The 16,311-nt window shown below is 42.3% G+C and overlaps 1 protein-coding gene across 1 annotated transcript in view; it reads right to left on the bottom strand.

The window, feature by feature from the left end:
• Positions 1-13,156, bottom strand: part of HIP1R (huntingtin interacting protein 1 related) — a 57,694-nt gene extending 44,538 nt beyond the window's left edge. Inside the window, exon 1 of the mRNA XM_024196166.2 lies at positions 12,949-13,156. Coding sequence (XP_024051934.1) covers positions 12,949-13,041 — 93 coding nt within the window. The 5' untranslated portion in view covers positions 13,042-13,156. The remainder of the gene's footprint in view (positions 1-12,948) is intronic.
• Positions 13,157-16,311: the final 3,155 nt, after the last annotated feature.

The raw sequence follows: 16,311 nt of genomic DNA, 5'->3' as shown, positions 1-16,311 counted from the left end.
GTATTTAGGTGTTTAAACTTAATGAAAATGAGTGAAATGTTACTTGTGTTGTTTTCACTTATCTGTTGCCGTTCTAATGTAATAGCTAACATTTCCATTGTAAATATCCCTGTAACTAAATAACTCATCAGACATCAAAGCAGCCTTGGGGAATGCTAATGAAGGATTTTATCAGAAAAGGTGCTAATTTCAAAGCAAATAGCCACTGTGTGTGGTGACGTGAGGTCAGAGACTCAAAGCGCATTCCTTACTCCTCCTCATCAAAGGAAAAGCCGAAGTGGGTAGAGAGACTGTCAGCTTATCTTCTGTGAAAAGAAGATATACATATGGATTCAAAGAAAGATCTTTTCTCTCTGATTGTTTGGACTTTTACAGGGAAGTGTGCCAAATGAAAAGCAGAAATCCCCAGAGACACCTCTGGATACCTTGACATTTTTGGGGGGAAACTGGCAGTTTATTACATCTCTGCCACCATTTGGACTTACAGACTGTGACTCACCTGTTAATATATTTTACCTGCTTTAACCTCTCAATAACTCCCATTTCCTTTTCTTAGCTGGTAAACCTATAGTTAGTTTACTAATGAATTGGCTGGCAGTGTTGTCTTTGGTGTAAGATCTGGAATACCAATTGATCTGGGGTAAGTGACTGGTCGAAACCTGATCTGGTGTGATTTTTGGTTTAAGTGATCATTATCACAAAATCCAGATTGTGTGGGTGGCAAGATAGGCTGGAGAGTCTAAGGCAGGGGTCCCCAACGCGGTGCCTGCTGGTGCCATGGCGCCCGCCGGGGCGTCTAAGTGTGCCCGCGTACTGGCCGGTGGACCAGCATCCGCCGAAATGCTGCCGAGAAGCGGCGACACCTCTGGATGACGCTGCTTGTCGGCAGCGACACCTATTGACGTTGCTGCTTGTCGGCGGCATTTCGGTGGATGCGCGTCCGCCGCCACGGTCCTCCGTGGCTCGTCCAGACGAAAAAGGTTGGGGACCACTGGTCTAAGGGGACTGTCTGTGACTCCATGGTAAGACTGGTCTAGTGATCTAGTTAGTTACTGGCTTGGTGACATCCAGTTGTAGAACATACCACCAGTTTGGGGTGTCTGCCCTGAGGTGGGCACTCACAGTTGTGAGCTACTCCAGACAGCATGACAGAAGGAACTTTGGTCACCAGGGCTATCAATTTCACAAGCTTTAAATTCACACTCTTTTAAAAAGAAACTAAATAGAGCGGTCCTGGGGTTGATGGTAAGGCTGCTTTACAACGAATGTGGAATGAAGCAGAGAAGAGCTCTGAGATGGATGCAATGCAGCAGTCTCTAGCCAGCATAGGCAAGCAGGTCATTGTACACACACTTTACATGTGCTGGGGATGCCACCTCTTTCGGTGACCAGCAGGGAATTGAGGGAGGGAGGAAAGGGATTGGCTCTTTTATCTGTTTTTTTTCTAACATGTCACTAAATCTCTGACTGGGGATCCCATTGTGTGTAATGGCAGCTCTACCCTGGGATATCAAAGGCCAGTTTCAGCCCTGCTGTAACTGGGTACAAAAGCCTGTGAAGTTATGCCATTGTCTGCTCACGCTACAGCTGCCTTTGGCCCTGGGAGTATATGGCGGCCAGGGCAATTAGCAAGGATGCGGATACATTTTTTTAAGGAGCTCACTGCACCCTTCTAACTACTCCCTGGCAAGGACGAGTCTGCCATCCCGCAAGCAGCTGTCATTGATGACACCATGTCCCTCTGGGATCTGCAACTCCATGACTAATAATGGACCATGGAGCTGCTCTGTTTACACCAAGGGAGGCAGGAGTTAGCCCTAGGGCTAGATTGGCAAATGTTGACCAACGAGGAACTTCCTTTTTCCCCAGTTCAGTGATCTCATTCCTTTATTTATAGGCTTTAACCAGGGAAGCTGCATTCTCTGCTTCGATTTGAGACCTGAGCAACCACTCTTCTGTCTGTCCAGGAAGTCGCCCAGCCCTGAAGAACATGTGAGGTATTGGCTCTGACCACAAGGCAGTGAGACAGAGGCTCATTCATGCACTATTGACAAACAGTAACCCTGCCTCCACTAACTAAGGCAGAGGGCCACGTGAGATGGCTCCAGCCCCAAAGGCTATCTAGTAGGATTCCAGGTCATCTGGCTTCCTGCTTCCACTCTCTGCTGTAGCAGGGATAACCTGAGAGTGGCATTTAGTGCGATTCTGCAGCCAGGCTGGGAAAAGTGCCACAAAGGACAGTGAGAGATCTCAGGGCCTGGGCATTAAGGACCTCTCCACACTTGGAACTTTACTGAAATAGCTATTCTGTAATAACGACTTTCACAGGAGACCCTGAACGCCCACTCTTATTCCAGAATAAGTGGGGTCAGAGAGCCATTCCAGAACAGCTATCTTGGTAATTTCCAGTTGTAGACAAGCTCTAAGGAAAGCTGGCCAGAGAAGCCTCCTTGAGCCAGAACACAGGAAGCAGCTGTAGCAACACTAGCAGCTTGTTCTTCCAGATGCATTGCCTTAGCAAGACTGTAATGGAAAGGGAGATGATATTTGCCAAGCTGGACACTAGTCTGAGTCAACTGAGGAGTTTATCGTGCGTTCCTCAGGTTCCTCGGTCCAGAGGTATGGGTGGAAGAGGATTATGTTTGGCATTTTGATGAGTCAATCCTTGCTCTCCTTTTGACATGACATTACTAGGGACCTCGCATTTCCCAGGCCATCAATTCCCTGCTTATAAGTCCTCGCTACATAGATTTTGATTTAAAGTTGAACATAAGTGAACTGCTTGTGATGAGGCCACACTGACCACTTGGGAACCTATTGTCCACAGAACAGGTAGAACAGAGTGAGAAGCTACGTCACTGTCAATGTGCACCACCCTGGCTATGGAGAGACCACAGTAGCGAGAAGCGAATTCAGCTTCCAAAATCCACTCTGCCTTTGGTCTCTCTCTGCTGCCACCAGGATGCTAACTGGGATGTGGAACCTGACTCTTGGGAACATAAACACGCAAACCTTCTTGATGCAACTTACTAAGAAGGTGTCAGACTATAGCGAGCTTCAGATTGTACTGAGCTGATCTCGGCTTCAGTCCAAGGACCTGAGGTGAGAGGCTGTGTATTCTATTACTAATTCCCTGAGCCTTCCACTCTGTGGAGTGCTGTTGGTTTTTTTAAACTTACACATAAGAGGCACAAAAACTGAAGCAGAAGGAGAATGTGAAGTCTATGTACAGACCTATAATGTCAATATTGATCTATTGTCCATGTGTTACATTTATTTTCCAGTCACTCAGGCTTATAACCGAAGTTATAAAGTTCAAAGCCCTGAATCAATTAAGATGCTTTAGAGCAAGAGAAGAAATATTTGTAATGATTCAAATGGACTGGAGACAAAAGCATTAAAAATGGAGGGCCAGACCCTCAGCTGGTAGAAAGAGGCAGTGTTGCCTAGTGGACAGAATACTGCACTGGGACTCAGGAGACCTGGGTTCTCTCTGAGCTCTGCTATTGGCCTGCTAGTGACTTTGGGTAAGACATGTTACCGCTCTGTGCCTCAGTTTCCCCATTTGTAAAATGGGAATAATATTGACTTGTTTTGAGAGCTATAGAGGAAGCATGCTATATAAAAGCTAGGAATTGTATTAATAAATTGTCATTATTAAATTTAAATCTCACTCAGTGTCTGATTTATCACAGCTGCGCATCTGGCCCTCCAACTTCACATGCCTGTCTATCTAGCGCTCTGACCCTGAATTGTTAGTTGGTGCTCATGTTCAGCCCAGATTCATCCTTTTGACTCTTCAGTCTCAGTTCTCCACTGGCCAGCAAATCATCAAATCTGGATGTACTGCCAATGCCCTTGTCAACGTCTAATTTCCATGGCAAGAGGCCATTACTCATTGAGCTGCCTTAGGAAAGTCATATTTGCAGGGATTGGAGGATGTCTTTGAAGTAGGTCAATTGGAATATTCACCTTGAAGAGTTCACACTCATGACCACCCAGTCCAAGACTCACCCTTCACTTTTTCTGAGGATTGTGGTAAGGACTGGCAATTCCTAGACTGATCTTCATTGGAAAAAACATCACAGGGTTGATAGGTGTTCAAATTCTGATTGCTCAACTCTTTAAGGGATCCCCTTATGCAATTTGAAAAAAAAAAATGCTGAAGTCACTATATGACAGAGCAGACGGTACCCATTCTGGCATTTCTACAGCCAGTCAGGCTCTGACTGAGCCAGTATCGTATGGCATGCCAGACATAGTGACCCCATTTGTTTCTACTGAATTTAGACTTATTTTTTATGCCTATGAGTATAACCTTGCAATAGCTCTGAACGTTCTGAACTGCCTCCCATTCATTTGACTGGGATGTTAGCGCCATAGCTCGGTGGAGACAATTTAAATATGAATATGATTAACTCTTTCACTGCTGCTCATTTAACAAACTCCCGCTACTCTGGGATGGTGAATGGTACTTGGATAGAATGGCCCCCCAGGGGAAGCTACTCAGTCTGACAGAACAAGATGTACAGAGATTAAAGTGAGATTTGTTTGTAGCCCAAGTAGGAAATTATATTTGCCTGAATTTAGAGTATCGGGGGCTGTTTCATATCACTGAACCACTTATATAATTCCACACCCTCCCTTTTCAGTATCTCTAGCCTTATGGTGCAGAATGTAGGAAAATTGGCTCTTCTGTTCCAGGCATATCCAAGATGCAACAAAGTCAGCAATGGCCCTCACAGTCTCTTGGTATCCTGTGTGCTCAGAGAAGACAGGGGCTGGGGGGAATGCTCTAGTGACTTTGGACACAACTATACATCAAGTAACCTCAGAAGGAAGGTCTTGGGTTAAGGCACAGTGTAACCCACATACCTCCTGGGTGTGGTGTTCTGTCCCATAGGGAGGGAGAGAGAGAGAGACTGATTGAATGAATGAATGAATGAAGAGTTTGCTCTACAGTCTTAGCTAACAGACAGCCAGTTGGCCTTTAGCTCATGCAGTAGAGGCTCATGCACTAAGCTCCACAGATCCCAGGTTCGATCCCACCTGCCGACGACTGGGGTCCGTGGGCGTTACAACAGCACTAGGAGTCAAGACACCTGGGTTCTACTCCCAACTCTACCACAGATTTTGTGCGCCTCTGGGCAAAAAATCACCTCTATACCTCAGTTCCTCCAGCTGAGAAATGGGGAAAATAAATACCTGCTTCAGATATTTTTCATTCTTTAGTCTTTATAAAGCATTTGTGAGATACTTGGATGGCAGATGGTCTAGCAGGGCAAAGTAGGTTAAAATGATGTTATGGAAGAAAGAATAGCTAAGACCATTTCCGAGTCTTTCTTGAGCTGTAACCTGCACTCCAGTTCACTGAATACATAGTTCATTGGAGCCAGACCCACCTACCCTACCTATATTTATTTCCAGAATCAGGACTTTTGATGAGTTATGAAGGGACAACAAGTGGCCAGATTTTTTCCCCATTACGCCAGACTATAGTCTCTTACTCAAAACTCTTATGTACCAATAGAGTGACTAAACCTCAGGATTACACAGTCCGATTGATGAAGACTGGTGTTTCACCCACTCTTTCATGTCAGACCACATTAATTACTGCTAGATACTTCCACCCACTGCTCTTCCAACTGTTTTGCATGAGGCAGTGATGCTAAAGTGCCATCATCTTCCCCATGACAGAGGTGGAATCGAGTTTCCTGTATGACGGTGCATACTGTTCGCTGTAAGGCCACCTTGGGGGGTTATTTTTGGGAGCAGAACAGTGCACTGTAAACCTTTTACAGTAATTGGCCCAAGGCTTGTCAAATTGGCCTAATCCCCAATGGCTGCTTAAAAGGATAAGTGTCCTACTAACATTTTCCCCCCTTTTAAACAAACCAAATGCAATATGAAAGTGATTCCAAGTGGAAATATACATTGTGTTTTGGGCATCTGCCTGGTTCATTTGATCTTTGAATCTTCTAGTGGAGATGGTTATCTTTGAATGCGTAAGGAATGCAAAACCCAGCAGGATTTTATTCCCGACTATACTTTACAACTCCTGGGTTCTATGCCTGTATCTGTCATGGACTCACTAACACCTCCAGCATGTATGCTTATAGGGACACTGTCTGGGTAAATTCAGCCCCAAAATGTAGAGTTACGGAACAACAAAATTTAAGACCAGTGTTCCTATTAAATCATGCTTAAATAATTCAAATGGAAGTTTTATATAGGCACCCACACAGGCACACAAGTAGCAAAACAAACAATGAAAAAGAGGATTATTCACATTTCTATAAATGATCTACATGGGGAAAGATAAGCCAGAGGGATGTGGGGGCATGAAGCTACTGGTGATCAGAAACTGGACTGCAGTCATTCTGAAGCAATTTTCATACTGTTCCGCAATTTGACTCCTAGATCCAAAGAGTGCTCCAGCATGGGGGAGAAGGGGTGCAGGAATCTCAATCCTGCAAGGTGCTGATGGTCCTTAACACCCACTGACTTTGAGAAGAGGAGTTAAGAGCTCCCAGCATCGCAGGATCAGGCTGTAATACCCAAATGAAAGTGTGAGCACAGAATAAGGATTTCAAAGCTCTCCAATCACGTATTCCAACAATAGCCCTAGACAGTTCCACAAGGGTTACTGCCAAGAAAAGGTGCTGGCCAGTATATGTTTCTTGAATCCTTCATACTCCTTGCTCCAATGGCTCCTGCCAACTTGTTCTACTAATTGAGTGTCCCTCACCTGGTACGGTGTGCCATACTCTACAGAAGGTTTCCTGCTTCTGAGCAGGCTTCCTCAGTCACCCAGACCAGCCAGGAGCAGATGCCAAGGGCAAAGTGACACCATTCCAGAGGAAGTGACTCAAGAAGAGGTCGGGCTTATTCAGAGGCAGTCACGAGGCAATGTGGACAGGCACTGCCCTGCTTTGCTCAATGGCGATTCTTGTTTGGGAATGGAATGTACAATCAGGCCTCCTTGTGACTGCATGTCAACAAGCATCACTTCCTTTGGGATGGTGTCATCTTCTGCCTTGGCATCTGCTCCCAGCTGGGCTGAGTGGATGAGGAAGTCTGTTTAGATGCATAAAGGTGACTATGTGAGGGGAACCGTTCTAGGTAAGGGATGCTTTATTTGGAAATAGAAACTACTTGTAATGCAAAGAGGAAATCCCTCTATGAGCCTTTGATACAACAGTTTTAGTTTCAGTCTCTTAGCTGAAGTGCCAACACTTACAACAATATTCTTCAGTGAAGTACAACAGATCGCCTTAAGCAACCATACAGTAAAGATAGCAAAGTCACAAAGCTGTGATATATCAGAGAATAGTGCTCATTCTGCACTGGTATCAATTGGACCTCAATGTGATACTCTCTTATTGTCTTTGTATCAATCAAAGGGGCTGCTCTAATTAAATTTTAAAAATGCCCATCAATATAATTTACTACTACTTTGAAGGGTTTTTTACGTTGATGTACGTTTTTGAAACAAACAACAACTCAGTCATTGGAATCAGTGTTACATTAAAGGTGTCTTTGGGTGGTACAAATTAAAGAGGTCTGTTTCATATAAGGCATACCGTTATTAGCCAGCGACTTCAGGAATTCACCAAAATGTATTGAACTGATTCAGGCACCCGCCCCAGCTAGCCTAAGCACACAGTAATTTTTAGCACAGATACATTTAAAGGTGCACCTGCAACTTTAATAAAACCTCTCACTTCTATCTGGAGTATTTGCAGCACTAATTATGTGAGCTGGATGAAATTTTTCTGCTAAAACTCCTCCCCCGGATGATAAATGCAGATTTGGGTCGACAAACATTTTGTGAATTCAAGTAAATTTCGCTGAATTGTTTCAGTCAAATCCTAAAATAAAATCATAAAAAAATAAAGACTTTTTTCCGATTCAAAATGACTTATTTAAAAATTGCTTTCCATTTTATTTAAAAACACTTTTTAAAAAGCTCAACAAAACAAAATGTTTAATTTCAGGTTGAACAAATTGTTTAGTTTGATCTGAAAAAATTATTTTTTTACTTTTCAATTTGCCAATTTTTTAAAATCGTTTTAGGTTGAGCTAAAACAAGTTATTTTTAATTTTTCAGAACGCCCCCCCACACACACCAAAACCTAGTTATATGCACAGTGCTACTAGTGACATCTTGCACTCTCCTATAAGGCTCATGAAAGTGAAAGCTCTTGAGAGATATTTGTTTAAATTAAACCATCTAGTTTGCGGAGAGGAAATTTGGTCCCGGACAGATAAATGGCTGCATGATCAAGACTTCACTTAAAAAGATGTCATCAATTTGAAATCTTCCCAATATAAAACAAATGATTTACACTAGTTTTGGGCACTAACCTCTTGACAATATTTATGGGTTTGCAATTCTATTTTCCTATTTTAGAAAAAAATCTCTCCCTCCTGTGGCTGTGTGAAAGACCCACACAGAGACTATGGGGAAAACTGATAGTAATTACACCCAAAGTGATAAATGCACAAAGCAAACTGAAAAAGTATGAAGAAATATTTCCTCTTTAGTCTCTTTTCAGTTGTTCAGAGGGGTTACTTATAACAATAGCAGGTAAATCTAACAAAGTAAGAACTTTGCTTCCAGTGCTATTCTAGTCATGTTGGTCCCAGGATAGACACACAAAGTGGGTGCCTCTCACCAACAGAAGTTGGTCCAATAAAATATATTACCTCACCCACCTTGTCTCTCTAAAGTAAGAGCCTGTCAGATTTCTATACTGACTTGTCCAAAGGGAACCTGAACTGCAAGTTTGGTTCTCCCAACAAAAAGATAGCCTCAGTTTCCTCAGTAAATGCCAGTTATGCTACAGAACGCACTTCAGGAAGGCATTAATCAGCTACCTGCCTTTCCCGGCAGAGCTGGACAAACTGAAAAGGAGGAACAAAGCAGCAGTAAAGTCAGCAATTTTTCATACTGTTTGGTGGTGTTTACAAGGAAACTGAGACTGGGCCTGTTTTCATTCACTTTGTTCTAGCTAACCTGGATACTTATCTATGGCTCCCATTACTGTAGTGTGGGCATATTAGTTAGCCAGTGAGACAGGGCAACATGGAGTGAGATTCCTTCCCTCTGCAGAGAGAAAGAACTATCAGAACATCTGGGGCAACAGCTATGTGACAGGAGAAGTGATCAGGTGTTTGAATTAGCAGGTTGAGTTAAAGACTTGGTTCCCCACAGCAGGCCACAGGAGATGCCCTTTGTATTATTCCAAGAAGAAACTGATCAGCCCCTTTTGTCAGGAGAAAAGATGAGAAATAAATGATCACTCGAGATATTCTTATAGTAGGGAGCGGAAGGGAAAATTTTCACGCACTAAACATTAGAATTGCCACAAGACATAACATTGTCTGTTTGCAGTATGTGATAGCAGTAGAAATTAGAGATGAAAAACTTGTTCAGTGCTATCCATTCCAAAAGAGCTCTGTTTTTTTCCATAGGGTTACCATATCAGAACAGAAAGATTTTCCTGAGCAACCGGCACTCCCATTCACAATGCTGCAGGCCACTATGCCTGTTATGTGAGATCACATAACATCTCTAGGGCAACTATAGCAGTCGCTTGCATGGAAGCAATCAGAAAAAAAACCATGTTTATTTCTAGCTGTCTTCTGGGTGAAGAAGTGTTTTGTCCTTTTAAAAGTCAATCATGTCTATTTTTTTCTTCCTTTTTCTCTCTCCTCCATTTGTTTTGGCACCTGGAGTGAATCTGCTTCTATTACACTTTGCCAAATATAAATGTACTTAACTTTTCAATCCCAGAGTCCATCCTACACTAGGGTCATGAGTGTAACAGGCCCGGGGTTTTGTTTTTAGTCTATGCACAAGAACAGCCTGTGATCTACAGAAGATAATATGGGACCAGGACAAACACAAAGACTTTAGTACCTCTATTTTAAAAAAGGTTATCACGACAAGACTTAAGTCATTTGAAGGGCAGCAAAGAACAGCGGTGCAGCATGTTTACCTGGCCTGCACTCTGTGTTGATAGAGTACTTGTTCAGCATTCTTTGTTGCTGCTGTTCCTTTAACCTTCAGCAGCACCACTGAATTCCAAGACCCTCATGCCCATCGGCCTGGAGTTATAAAACTTTCTATTCAATAATTTGCCAATATTTGAAGTGTTTACACAGAAGATAACACTGTGGAAAAAATCTTTTCTTAAGGGTTTATTATTGTTCTTTAGTGCAATCATTTAAAAGGGGATAGTCCTGCAGCATCAATCTCAGGCAATTAAAGAGCTAGAAACTTGATATTCAGGAATGCTGGGCACCCATTTGAAGTCAGTGAGATCTGCAGGTGCTTAGCACCTTTGGAGAGAAAAAAAAAAAGCAGACCCTGTGTGCATATTTTACACACAGGTAAGAAAGAAGCAAAGAAAAAACTGTAAAACCAATTACTTCAGCAATTGTGTATCTGCTATGTCAGTGAACTCACAATATACAACTCTTGGATAAACTGGCTTGGACTTATTTTATCATGCCTTAGGTGCAGTATGTAACTTATTCACTGCCCCTCCTCCCAAACAACCAAATACACATGCATAGGAACTGCATGACTAAGTAGAAAAGACTCCACAATCTTGTGGGCCAAATTAGGAGAGATTATTCAATTTTGCCGCAAGGGGCCTGAGGAGGATAGCATTAATTGAGATCACATCTTTTTTCTGTTATTTCACATGATTATTGCTTGAATTTAAGTTCACTTGCTATTTGAGGAAGTGACCCAATACATCTAGTCAGCCATAGAAATATGGCTGCCTCATCATCAGTATGTCCTACAAAGAACTGAAATCAGACTTAATAAATAAAGCTATAAGCAGGAGCAGTATCCTCTCAAAATACACACAGTGAGGTCTACTTATTAGAAACTGCTTTATGAACATGAACAGAAAGGAGGTTCTTCCTTGTAACACCATGAGTCTATCTTTAAGCACACAGATATATATTACTTTTAAATAATTCTATGTATAATATATTAAACATACCCAGAAGTAGTAATTATTCTTTTATGTGCAAATGTTTGCAGAATCAAGATCTTAGTGTCAACACTTCTATACAAACCTAAAAACTTTCTAAAAATTGATCGTGTCAAAATTTATTTTGAAGATTCTTATTCTACAATATCTGTTCTAGAGTTCTCTGTTTCAGTTTAATGGAGAATCTATTTTATTTTTGCTTATACTTTCAGTATCTTGGCCAAATCTCAAATACCAATTTTGATTAGCCTATTTAGTGTATTATATTAGTAAACACCTGAATTAGAAATTACAGCTATTTAAAACTCCCTAAAGTTATTAAATTGTGGAAAACTATGACTACATTATTCTTATTTTAAGCGTCATACCAATTGACAATTCAGTTATCTTTTCCATGTGCAAATAACAGAGTTAATTGCTTATGCCTCCTAAAAAAATGTAACAGACTTTCAATTATGGAAGGGCTTGAACTCCAAATAAAATAATAATGAAATGAACAACCATCCCGCAAATCCTGTATTCTTAGGTCTCCTCTTTAAATATCTGTATTGTAGTTTATTTCGAAGCATCTTTATACCATATGTTAACTCACAAAACTCAAGACCCACAGACATTTCTACACCTGATTTTTAAAATCGATTATAAAAGGTATACAACACATGGAAAAGCCAAATTTTTCCATTTGCTAGAAAAACAGTCAAGTTCATTTTCAGAGAAACAGGTATACTAAAGAAAGTTAAAAATAATCCACATCACATATCTAAACAAAAGGGTGTATATTTTAATATACACATAACATTATCAGAGTCAATTACATGTGAAACCTTTCACCTCTCAGATTCCTAGATAATAATGGACCTGTTTTGCCAATGGAAAGAAAAACAGGTTTGCTCCTGCATCAGGCTTCTGTAACTATGTCAAACCGGATATACTAGGACAACTAGAAAGAGTACCGTCATTGCAACAAGTTTCTAAAAATAAAAATCTTATAGGCAGAGCAAAAGAGAAATGTAGCAAGACTGATTCACTTTTATCTGTACAAAACAAACCAGCCTGATCTGATCTTTTGTAAGACCACTTCCTGACACCCACCCAAAACACATACTACACCCTAGTCCAAAAAAGGAAAGAGCTGAGTTGGCAGTGGCATGGCCACTGCATAACCTGATTGAAGGTGTCTGTGATTTAGACAGGCCACAGTTTCCTTGTTTATTACAGGAAGTGTAAACTGTATCGATGCAATCAACAGTGGGCTTTTCACATCCAGATGTTTTTGCCCCCCCCCCCCCCCGTCTTAAACTTTATGAATTTTATTCACGAAAATGAAAGAGCAAAGGTAGCCAAGCCAGAGATAAAATGCCTGAGCCAGGGATCACAAGTCCCCGGAGCTGTAACGAGCCCAGGCCTGCCCTGGGAAGCAGTGGAGATCCCAGAAACCATTGACAGACAGACACACACCCCTTTTCTCTATGGGAGTCCAGCACGACTCAGTGAACACAAGCCCTTTATGTATTTACTTCCCCCAGCAAAATCCACTGACTGCTCAGCCCTCGCTGTGGTGTTCTCCGGCGTGACCCCGGCTCCAGCCCCTTCCACAGCACAGACCCGGCTCCACCTTAAGCGCCCCCCCCCCCACACATTAGGTTTGCTAGGCACCGCTACCTGCGTTACCGACACTGAGGCTTCCCCAAGCTGGAAACGAATTAGCGCGGGGAAACCGAATCAAAGAACAGCCCCCGCGCCCCAGAGATGCTCCTCTCACCCCGTCCCCGCAGCAGGCATGCTGCATGCTCCGCCCTCCCCGCTCGGCGACCATCGTGCTGCCCATCCCACTGCCCCCCTAACTGTGCAGGGTGGATGCCGCTGCCGCCGCACACCTGCCCCGCTCCCCGTGCCATGCAGCACCCTCCTGCCGGTGCCGTCCCCGCCTTGCCTGGGTCTTGTCAAACTGCTCCCGCTCCGCCTCCAGGCTGTGCCCGGGCCGGCGGCTCAGCACGCGGGCCGGCACGTTCTTGATGGTGTTCATGCTGCTGGCAGGGGAGCCCGCTGGGCGGCCGGGAGAAGCGGCGGCTCGCTCCGCTAAGGGCTGAGGCGCGGAACGTTCTGCTCCTGCAGCCGCGGCGGCCCGACCCTCAGCCTAGCAACTGCTCGCATCCTGGCGAGAACCCAGCCAGGGAGCGCAAGGGCGCCCCCAGCGGGCGGCCCGGGCCACTGCTGGGGGCAGGAGCATCCACTCACAGGCGAGGGAATCCTCCCCTCCCAGCTCCCGGCCAGCCACTCACAACCAGCAGCTGCTGCCGCTCCTCCCCGGCAGCGGCTCCCCAGCAAAGCATTGTCTCTCTCACACTGTCTCCTTCTCTCCCTCCACCCACTGCAGCCCCTAGTCTAGTCTAGATTCTAGAATTACAGTAACAGGCGGGGTATGAAGTGAAGCATCTTTCTCTGCCCAACGCAAGGTAGTGGAAGACCCTGAAATGATACCAACGGCGAAAGGCTGAGAGGGGAAATCAATGCCTGTTCACAAGCTAGGATTGTTCGTATTTAATTACTCCTCTTCCCCAGTAGCGTAACACAGAGTTCCTAGGGAGACTGCAGTAACTGTTCTGATTTCTTTGGAGTGAATTATGTAATGAGGCCCAAATCCTGATCTACTTTAAATCAATGACAAACCTCCTTGACTTCAATAGAAGCAGGATTTGGGTCAGGAAGCAGGTTTCTAAACATTTAGCACTCCACCCTCAGTTGCATTCACTCATGTCAAATGGTTATGAAAACATAAGATAAGCATTAGTACTCCAACCCTGCCTTAGTCCATAGTACTCCCTGTTTATAGTAAAGCCACTTTTGTCTCTAGTTGTGTAACTCAAAAATAGCTAAAGTGATTTTATAAATACAATAGAATCCTCTTACTTGGAGCATACTGATGGACAGCTTACCACACTGATTACAGCAAGAGATCATTTTAAGTTTGAAGGCTTTAACAAAATGTTGTAATGAATAAAAGTATATATGGTGCATTTCAACTTTGACACTTGTGCACAGAAGCCTGTCTACCACCAAACAGTACCTGAATCACCACTGAACAATTAATTACAAATGCAGACAAAGAACATCTTGACCATTCCATTGTTTGTCCATCGAGTAAGATGAGGGCCACACTGGAAAAGCTTAAGAAGCCACTACTGTTTGATTTCAAACCTATCAAATTCTTTGGCTACTTTTGTACTTGTCCCTGTCTCTATATAAAAGGTACTAAATCACTTTTGTAGAGCATAGTAATGTATCATAGAACCTGTGTTTTGGTAAAAAACAAAATACGTTTACAGGCACACCTGTATAGATGTTGTTCTTTAACTGGATTTTTTCATTCTTTTTGAAAAATGTAAATCCTGCTGTACTATTCATTTGGATGTCATTTAGGATTCTTTGATGGTGTAAGCATCTATATAAACAATATAATTTATACTACTGTAGCATATAGAGCATGCAACCAATGATCAAGGCCCCATTGTGAGAGGCAGTGTACAAACATGTCATAAGAGAGTCCCTCTGCTAAAGAGTTTGATTAAAGACAACATGTAACAGGTATGTGAGGCAAACAAAAGGGTAATAGTGGGGGATTGGGAGAATGAGATACCAACAACAAACATTTTCATGTAGACTAGATGTACTCTAATACAGCTTACAACTTGTCTTAACTGGCAGTGTTTCACAGGCAGCACAGCTGAAGTGAGTTAAAAGAGGGATCTTTCTTATTCTTTTGTTTCAATAGAAGTTCATTATCTCTAAGACATTGATTTTTTTCTGCAACAGACTAGTTCATTTAAGCTCTGTAAGCGAGCTATAATAGAAAAATTGCTGAGTAAATTAACTGAATATATTAAGCTATTAGAACAAAGTATTTGAGTTGGAATGATCCTATACATGTTCTCATAAGATTGGTCACCAAAACTAAACGCATACGGGGGGGGGGAAATCTTTGAAACCATGAGCTGTTATTAGTTCAAGAATAGTGTAGTTATGTGTTGTAAGATATTTGAATATAGACATCTAAATACCAGGTTTCTTTAGGAGTTGAGATACTTTACCTTCAGGGCTTTAGCAGCCTTTGCCCTAATAAACTGGAACTCTGCAAATCTGTTAAGGGAAAAGGAAAATATGAGACAATTATGTTAATTTTTCTGTCTGTACTGTGTAATTGTCAACTCTCTCCAGTTTTTCTATTTGATGAAGCTTTCCTGAATCAAGGGGTGTTTTTTGTTTTGTTTTAAAAATCAAGCTTGTTTCTCCATACAAAACGACAGTAATGGAAAATGTACAAATTAGTTTAAAAAGCTACAGAATCTCATTGCTATCTTCTTCTGTTTCTCAGACCTCTAATTAGAAAAGCCAAGTAGCTGGAAACACCTACACCCTAGCTGAAAGCCGTTAAATAAAAGTCTAAATTTCCTTTAATAATAGTACATGTTTCCAAAGATCCCTATTCTTAGGTAGTTGATTTAGTTTGAAACTCCATAGAAAGCCTCAGAGCATAATCTGTTTGTTTTGCAGGTGTGTTAATGCAGGAATAAATTCACCCAAGTATTCCACCTCTCTTTCAGTTTGAAAGTTGCAATCTTCCAGATCATCTCATGCCTAGAGAAAACCATATTCAGAACAAGATTAAGATATAGTGGTGTGTGTGAGTATGCCAGACATGAATTCAAACAAATACAGCAGCACTAATAAAGCATGCATAATTTGACCATGATACCAACTCTTAGCGCTTGCCTACACAGTTTTTGCACCTTAACTAAAATCAGTTTTATGTATTGATTAAAAGAAATTGGTACAACCCTTCTGGTATGAAAACATGTACAAGTTTCAAAGAGTTTATATTATTTAGATGGTGTTGGTTAGAGATGAATACTTTTAAACTGATAAGTGCATCCACAGTAGGAGGTTGCATGTATTTGATTTAAGTAGTTTTTTTTTTAAATGTACCAATTTAGTTAAATTGGTGCAAAGACGGAGAATAGACCAGGCCTTAGTGCTAGCATCATGAACTTACCATGTATGCTTTTTACTCTGCTGCACTCCACTGCTCCACTTAACAGTAGTCCCTGAGAATATTAACTGCAGTGCTCATTAGCAGATAGGGAATTTGAGTGTCAGCTGCTTAAAAAATTACTTTGAAAGTTTGTTTTAAACTAGTTCTTGTCATGCGAATCTCAGAGCAGGGATCCTTCCCTCCCACCAGTGCCACAGAGTGAGCCAGGGTTTATGCATGATAGAGCTGTGATGCTAGATTTGAGAC

The sequence above is a fragment of the Terrapene carolina genome, unplaced genomic scaffold (assembly GCF_002925995.2).
Source record: "Terrapene carolina triunguis isolate 2854851 unplaced genomic scaffold, T_m_triunguis-2.0 Scaffold234, whole genome shotgun sequence".
In the NCBI taxonomy this organism is placed as follows: Eukaryota; Metazoa; Chordata; order Testudines; family Emydidae; genus Terrapene; species Terrapene triunguis.
The sequence above is the reverse complement of the archived record's forward strand: the minus strand, read 5'-3'. Positions and strand labels throughout refer to the sequence as shown.